Consider the following 8,926-nt stretch of genomic DNA (forward strand, 5'->3'; position numbering starts at 1 on the left):
CATCAGGGTGGCGTGTTGTTGTTGTTTTTTTTGGGGGGGGGTGTCAATACTTCATTCCCTTAAGCAAAACTGAGAAGAGTTTTCAAACGCAGATCGCACCTTTCTAATGATTATCAACGTATTTTCACTTCTCTGGGCACCTGTTTTTCATTTAGGGACCACTTGCCTTAATTCTCCGTATGCTGATATAGGCATTTATGTAAAATTGTGGTGGCTTTTTTCTTCTGTGTGTGTGAACCAAGGTTCCAGGGCAGGGGGTGGGGTTAAATGTCTCTCTTTTTCTCTCTCTCTTTGTGCTGCTTACGCTTTGGAATGCATTTTAAAAATATCAATAAAATTAATTTTTATAACACGGATTATTCATGTGGTGGTGATGAAATGAAGAAGTAAAAGAGGAAGAGGGTCATCATCATGATATGCATATTATTTGTTATTTATTATAGATAGATAGATAGATAGATAGATAGATAGATAGATAGATAGATAGATACCGGTAGATATTTGCAGTCCACGAGCAGTATATATTGCAGTATAGCAGACGAACGGTCCCTAAAATTGGAAACGGGTGAAGCAGAAGGAAAGGAAGTGGAAGCAAGTAGACGCAGGGACACAATGTGCAGCTGTTCTGGCTTAGCACACCATGGGGACAGGCTTCTGACTTCATAAGGCTATTACAACACCCTGCAGTTTTTAATGGACTAGCAGTGAAGAAGAAACTTGGGTCAGCAACCCAAAAAGCTTGTGGAGCACTTAAGAGTTTGTTTGCACACTTGAAGGCTCTGCCCATTGCCTTCCCCTGCTGCAGTCTCTCCGGGCCGAGGCCACGCGAAACACGACTCATGCTTTTTAATTAATGACTTTTATTGTGGAGAAAAAAAACAGCCGTGGACCCTGACCCTCGGCAGATCTGGGACCCACAGCTGACTTTTTCTTCATTAAAAAGGAGAGGCTGTGACACTTGTTTGAAAGCAGGTAGTTTGGACCTTCATCTGTATTGGATGCCACTTGGAAGAGTCCCCTGACCTTCAATAATACCTTTGCAGGAGCATGAAGGAGCTGCAGCAAGAATTGAGGAGCCCTAATCCCCTCCTCTCACTGTGGCATGAGCAGAGGGCTTTAGTACCTAACCCTGGACTTCAGGTTTCTGCAAAATCATAGAAGGGACACTGAGGATCATCTAGTCCAACCCCATGCAATACAGAGAAATGCAGTTGTCCCATATGGGGATCAAACCTGCAACCTTGGGATTATCAGCACCATGCTCTAGCCAACTGAGCTATCCAGGCTGACTCTTTTCTTCTTCTTTTCCTTTCCCCAAGGCTCACTGTTTCACATCAGGTGAGATCTCAAGTTTCACCATGCAGAAACTCCAACCCATCCCAACCCTTTTATTTTCTTGTGGGTGCTTATAGACTTTCATAGTCTACAGTCCACTAAGATACCATTGCTGTCCCAGCTGAGTGGCCTCAGGTCCAATTCCCTGGCACGTCCATATCATCCGAACCTGGGGTTGCGGTTCAGGTCTCTCCTCCTTCACTGTAACCATAGAGCAAACATTGGCTACAGACCGTGGTTAAGGTGGATCAAGTTCAGACAACATGCTAACCCAAACTTGCCCTAAACCTAGCGCAAAGCAACCTTCACATTAGAGGTTTAAAGACTGTCTCAAGGCAAATCTTAAAAAATGTAGTATAAACATCAGCAATTGGGAAACGCCTGAGAGTGCTCCAATTGGAGAACAGCCTTTACCAAAGGTGTCATGGGCTTTGAAGAAGTGTGCGTGCACATGAAAGCTCATACCAATAACAAACTTAGTTGGTGCTACTGGAAGGGGGGGAAATTATTTTGTTTCGACTATGGCAGACCAACACGGCTACATACCTGTAACTATGGGCTTTGAAGACACTCGAACTCAGGACACAAGGGAGAAACTTGCTAAGAGGAAGGCATGCTTGGCAAATCCACACCATGATCAACTCCCGCCTGGAAACCAATGTCCCCACTGTGGAAGGACGTGTGGATCCAGAATTGGCCTCCACAGTCACTTACGGACTCATTGTTAAAATCATGTTTATAGAAGACAATCTTACTCGGCTACGAGTCATCGCCAAAGAAGAAGAAGAAGAAGACTAAACCATGGCTTGGTTTCGTGTGATGTGCTAGCAGGACAAATGTGTCTTTAAGAAGGATGATTGATTATATTTCTCTGAACCCATTCAAATCTGCCTGAATTGTAAGACCACCAGAAGAATACTGTTAGACCAGGCCTAATGCCCATCTAGTCCAGCAGCTTGATCTCACAGTGGCCAAACACACGGCATCATAGAATTGTAGAGCTGGAAGAGATCCCAAGGGTCATCTAGCCCAACCCCCTGCCTCGGGGAAGCCTGCATGCAGGACATGAGCGTAACAATGCTTTCCCCACTTGTGATTCCTAGGAACTGGCATTGCCGCCAACAGCAGAGGTATAGCAAAGCCATCCTTCACTAAGTTCATCTGGTAATAAGATTGCAAGAGGCTGGCAAATGACCACCCGTTAATTAAAATCAGGAGGGCAACCTGTACCCTCCATCTCACATCAGTGGAAGAAATGTTAATTTTTGCCACTTGCTTATAAGCTTTGTCCCTTGTGCCAAGCCACAGGGCCCAATCTAGCACCCTGGTGGTCATTTGTGTATATAAGAAATACTATAAAAATAATTCAATATCCCCCTTCCCTTTAGTTCTGTTCCCCCAAGGGACACTTATTTATTCTATTATTATTATTATTATTATTATTATTATTATTATTATTATTATTATTAATATTATTATTATTATTATTTATTAATATACCCTATACCCGGAGGTCTCAGGGTGGTTCACAGAAAAAAAAATCAAAATAAAACCACAAAAATACACAATCAAAATAACCCAATAACCCAAAAAACTCCACATTTTAAAAGGGCATAGGATGTCAATCAAATCTACCAAAGGCCTGGTTAAAAAGGAACATTTTTTGCCTGGTGCCTAAAGGTGTATGATGAAGGATAAGCCCTGGGGATGTAGGATCCTTTATCTTCCCATCTGCATTAAGTCATGACTCATTCAAAATAAACCCCAAACCCACAAGATCACATTTTAGGAATTTAAGAAGATGCCATATACTGACCCAGGCCATGTCTACATTTATAAGCATTGGCTCTCCAGGCTCATCTGGACAGAGTCTCTCCCAGCCCTTGAGATGCCAGTGATGAAACCTGGGATTCTCTGCATGCAAAACAGTTGCTCTACCACCGAGCCACAGGCTCTCTCAGGTGCATTCTGGGAAAACAACGGATTACCTCTGAACCTCAACATTCGGCAACATGCCCAACCCGGATGCAGGTCCCAGGGGAACCCTGAAGCAGGGGCGTCACTAGGGGGTGGGGCGGGCTGCCCCAGGTTCCAGGGGAGGGGAGTGACTCTCAGCATGCCCATCCCACAACTCATAAGTTGCTCAGTGCAGCAGCTGGCTTACACAACACACACTTTGCTTTTTCCTTCCTGCTGGGAAGAGCCACAGAAGCACAGCTCTGCCCAGCCAGGGCTCCACCCAGCAGCCTGGCACATTTCACCAGGGCACTGCCCTCTCAGGGGGCACAAAGGTGCCATCTTCAAGGGGTGACATTTGGCACCTCCACCTAGAGCCTCAAGCACAAGCCAGAGCAAATCCAGTGGCTTTGGGCGTAGGACTCACCACAGCATTGCAAAAGCATTAGCTGTGCTTGCTTTACTCAGTCTACCTGGACCTGGGGTACCATCCGCCCACACCCCTTCAAATCACAATGAGCATTTTGCATTCCCCCACAATGCTTTGCTCATTTGTGCCGCAAAGCATTGTGGGGGAACGCAAAACGCTCACTGTGACTTGAAGGGGTGTGGGCGGATTTGGGGGTGTGGAAAAAAAATCCGCACCGGGTACCACTTGGGCTTCCTATGCCTCTGCCCTGAAGCACGTTTTGCTCTTTCTAAACTGTGAGTCTCCTTGCCATACCTTGCGGCTTATATCCTCTTGGCACGATGCCAATCGTCTCCATTTCAGGAACTTCATCTTCTTCCGCGTTGGAGACATTGGGTGGGAGAGCTCTTCGCCCACTCGGACCTGTGGGAAGCCCTTTCTTCTTTTGCCTCTCTGCGGCCGTTGGCTCCGTCATTGCAACTCGGTTGCTGATATCCTCTTGAAAGGGAGGAAGCAGGGAGATAAAAGGAGCGAGTCAGCAGTGTACCGACTGTGCGATGCCACCAAGTTAGGAGGGTTTTTTTTGTGGACGTCAAAAATATATCAAAAAACAGAGCAGCTTCAGACCAATGTCAGAATATTACTCCCCTCAAGTTCCTCCGGCGATTGGTGCAAAGTTGGAAAGGATATCTACATTTTCAAAACTCAAGAAGCATCTGGGGGAAATCAAAATTCCAAACTTTTTGAAAAATCCCATGCAACAGATTATATATATATATCAGAGAGAGAGAGAGAGAGAGAGACAGAGACATTTGGAAGGTGAAATGAGAAATTCGTCTACCTAGACATATAATCCTTCCCAACAACTAAAAGAAACACACACACCCAATATAGTACAACTCACTAGAAATGACCCTCTTAATGGAACAGAAGTGTGCATGTGTTCCTAGAAAGAACCAAAAATCTTGCTCACAAAACGCTTTGCAGCTCAACTACAGTACTTTCAAGCCCCAAGTCAAACAATTTTTTTTAAACCAAGTATTAATTAAATAACAGAAGGCATACAGTCAGCTAGAAGAGATATACCTCGTGTTCCGTGCAGTTTCTCCTCCGTTTCACAAGTACACCAAACTCTGACATAAGATATCCTTGAGCAATGGCTATATATGGCCTCAACCTTCCCCCACCCACCCCCTCCCTCCATTCCCTCCCCTTCACGCCTGCAACAGGACAGCTCCCATCAGATACCAGCAGCTGCAGCTGAGACTTGCTCTGCTCTCCCCCCCTTGCTAGTCTGCCCTGCCTTCACAGAAAAGGAATGTTCAGATTAATTGGTGGGAAATCCCTTGGTACTTCTCCCAAGTGGGAACATTAGTCCCAAACCTCAGGGGTGTGCCTGGGAAATAAAGAGTGTGGCCCGTGCTAAAATACAAAGAACAATGGGAGTTAGTTGGCTTCCTGAACTATTAAAACAATCTGCATGTCCCTGTTGGATGGTACACAGTATCTGGGATGGGACTATCCCAAATCTTGGACATGCAAGTACCAAAAACGTTTTCCAGTTAAGTCAGAGCTGGAAGTATCTGCTCATGAATCTTGCATGAATGCCCTGCACCTTCAAGGATAGTTTCTTGTACTTTAACAACAGCTACCCAAATAGAAAATTGAATGTATACCGAAAACTTCACACAATGAATGAAGTTTCACCATTCGGATCCAAAAGTCTGCATTCTGAACGTGAAATTTTGTTTGGCTGAGAATTTGAAATTCAGCTGCTTTAGGCTTGCTGGCATCCCTCAAAAGCTTTGATTTCGGCAGGTAACGAAAGATGTTGAAGAGGCCATCATTCAGGGTTGGAGCCTTAGCTGATAGTACCTCCTTGAATCTATTTCCTTTCGATTTTCCCAGGTGTTTCACCTTTGGAAGATCTCCCTTATTCTGCTTTGTATATTATTTTAATGCACCTTTTAAGCATGTTTTTATGTGCTGGCTATTTTAATGGATTGCAACTATGGCTTTCCATGTGGCAATGAGGGGAATTCATCAGCAAAACTGGGGCAAGAGAGCCAGTGTGGTGTAGTGGTTAAGAGCGGTAGACTCGTAATCTGGGGAACCGGGTTCGTGTCTCCGCTCCTCCACATGAAGCTGCTGGGTGACCTTGGGCTAGTCACACTTCTCTGAAGTCTCTCAGCTCCACTCACCTCACAGAGTGCTTGTTGTGGGGGAGGAAGGGAAAGTAGAATGTTAGCCGCTTTGAGACTCCTTCGGGTAGTGAAAAGCGGGATATCAAATCCAAACTCCTCCTCCCCTTCTTCTTCTTCTTCTTCTTCTTCTTCTTCTTCTTCTTCTTCTTTGTGATTCATCTACCCCCTCTGTGCAGGCCCTGTGCCCTCCTCCCAAATCTGATGTCACTTTCCAGAGCAGATTTAGGGGGAAGCAGGGGGCTGCAGGGGAGAGGGGGAAATCACCCCAAATTGTGACCTTTAGCCCAGATTCCTTCCATCCATGGACAGAACACATTGGCTAACATCTCCCCAATTGTGCATGGTTCGTTGTTGTTCAGTCGTTCAGTCGTGTCCGACTCTTCGTGACCCCATGGACCAGAGCACGCCAGGCACGCCTATCCTTCACTGCCTCTCCAGCGTCATATCTTTTATATGCCTGTTGTCTTTGTCCATGGAGTTCTTGGCAGGGATACTGGAGTGGCTTGCCAGTTCCTCCTCCAGGTGGATCACGTTTGGTCCAAACTCTCCACTATGACCTGTCCATCTTGACCTGTCCATAGCTTCCCTGAGTAATTCAAGCCCCTTCGCCACGACAAGGCAGTGATCCATGAAGGGATGTGCATGGTAGTCTTTTATTATTAGCCACCCTATAATTTGATTGACTGGTGGAGGAAGGTCATATCACTCTGTCCTGCTTCCTGCAGGAAGAGACTTTCCTTCATCTATGGTTAGCCCAAAAGCCAAGCAGGCTGGGAGAACAGAAGCGATCATTCCTTTCTCCACTAGCTCGTTCACTCGCCTGCATGTGATTTCTACTCACCTATGACTACCAGGCAAGCCGTTAACGACAAGTCTGGATTAATGGTCAGATTCAGTTTAAGCAAGTGCATCCATCTCATAAAGGCATCAGCTGTCAAACACTAATTAGCGCTGCATGTTATCTACCAATTGCTGCTAGATTTGTTTGTTTGTTTAAAAAAGGCATTACATGTAATGTCAGCTACTGTATTAAATATATTGCCCATCAGCAAATGCTATTGCAAGCCAGTATTGCCAACTATGATACAGCGATAGTTTCCAAAGTGTCTTTTGGGGAACTATGGATTATTTGGAATGAGAAAATCAGTAATGGCAGCCAGACTTTCCCCAGAGTCTATAAATCACTTTTGCTGCTTTTATGGGGGTTTTTTTGGGAGGGGGCGTAATTTTTATCCATCCCAAAGACAGCTTGCTCTTCATTGCCTGCCTTCCTACACACAGGTAAAAATACAAAACCATGTATATCACTGGAATAATTGTATTAATATGAAGCTAAACTGACAATATCATCATACAAAAAGCATTCATAGATATTTCCTCAGAGGCAAAGCCTATATATGCTTTAAATCATCAAAGTGCTGGTACAAAGTGCAATCTACAAAGTGCAATCTACAAAGTGCAAAATACAAAGTGCCATATAATGTTCAGTATAATGTTAAAGATGGTATTGCAAATGTCTATCAGACATGTGGGTCCATCCTCCCAATGTTGGAGAAGGTTACACAAAGTCACTCCAACATGTGGGTGTGTTCTCCCGACGGGTGGCTAGCTTCAAACTTCCCGTTTCACCAGCAGTTTCTTCAAGGTCTGGACTTTATCATCTAATCAGAACTAGGATATAAAACATAACTAAGCTATTCAAAGTGCCTCAGACTCCCATCATTCCAATATAGCTAAAAGAAAAGGCTAAGGAGGAAACCCTACAGAAATCTGAAGCAGAGTCCCTAAGACGTTTGGATGGGGTCTTGTACCCCTCCTTCCGGCAACTCCTGCAGCCAAGCGGGTGTCAAACGTATTGCTCTGCTTTCCTCTGGATCACGTCAGCGAGGCCAAGAGAGGGGGATCTTGTTGCCTGTCAGAAGGCAGATGAGCAACCTCATCCTACCTGTGTCACCCCACCAACAGACACTGCCTAACGCAACAGCCTCCACTGGCTGCAGGGAATGGAAGAGGAGAGTGGCGCTCTGTAGCACAAATGGGAGCCTGTTGCGTGGACAGAACAACAGCATCAGATACAGCCCACTGACTCCATAATGATTTTGTCAGTTGACTTCACTGGAAGAACTGACAATGGATATACATCATTGGAATGCTTATTGGAGACGGGTGAAGCTGATGTATTCTTTTGTCCTCCTTGCAATTTGGGGAAATGATAAAATCAATTCTGCTGGTATACAATTAACGATAACACATAGTAAATCTAGGTACAGTGCTACCTCGGTTTACGAACTTAATCCGTTCCGGAGGTCCGTTCTTAAACCGAAACCATTCTTAAATCGAGGCGCTCTTTCTCTAATGAGGCCTCCTGCTGCCGGTGCCCTTCCACCATTTGGATTCCGTTCTTTGTTGTTGTTGTTGTTCTTGTTGTTGTTCTTGTTCTTGTTCAGTCATTCAGTCGTGTCCGACTCTTCATGACCCCATGGACCAGAGCACGCCTGGCACCCCTATCCTCCACTGCCTCCCGCAGTGTGGACAAACTCATGCTAGTCGCTTCGAGAACACTGTCCAACCATCTCATCCTCTGTTGTCCCCTTTTCCTTGTGCCCTCCATCTTTCCCAACATCAGGGTCTTTTCCAGGGAGTCTTCCCTTCTCATGAGGTGGCCAAAGCACTGGAGCCTCAACTTCAGGATCTGTCCTTCCAGTGAGCACTCAGGGCTGATTTCTTTAAGGATGGATAAGTTTGATCTTTTTGCAGTCCATGGGACTCTCAAGAGTCTCCTCCAGCACCATAATTCAAAAGCATCAATTCTTTGCCAATCAGCCTTCTTTATGTTCCAGCTCTCACTTCCATACATTACTGCTGGGAAAACCATAGCTTTAACTATACGGACCTTTGCCGGCAAGGTGATGTCTTTGCTTTTTAAGATGCTGTCTAGGTTTGTCATTGCTTTCCTCCCAAGAAGCAGGCGTCTTTTAATTTCATGACTGCTGTCACCATCTGCAGTGATCATGGAGCCCAA

The 8,926-nt window shown here is 45.3% G+C and overlaps 1 protein-coding gene across 1 annotated transcript in view; it reads right to left on the bottom strand.

The window, feature by feature from the left end:
- F13A1 (coagulation factor XIII A chain) overlaps positions 1 to 4,820 on the bottom strand; it is an 80,336-nt gene extending 75,516 nt beyond the window's left edge. The window contains exons 1-2 of the mRNA XM_033154513.1: positions 4,787 to 4,820; positions 4,016 to 4,198 (exon numbers count right to left, since the gene is read on the bottom strand). Of these exons, the coding sequence (XP_033010404.1) occupies positions 4,016 to 4,175 (160 nt within the window). The 5' untranslated portion in view covers positions 4,176 to 4,198; positions 4,787 to 4,820. The remainder of the gene's footprint in view (positions 1 to 4,015; positions 4,199 to 4,786) is intronic.
- Positions 4,821 to 8,926: the final 4,106 nt, after the last annotated feature.

Source organism: Lacerta agilis, chromosome 7, assembly GCF_009819535.1.
Source record: "Lacerta agilis isolate rLacAgi1 chromosome 7, rLacAgi1.pri, whole genome shotgun sequence".
Lineage (NCBI taxonomy): Eukaryota > Metazoa > Chordata > Lepidosauria > Squamata > Lacertidae > Lacerta > Lacerta agilis.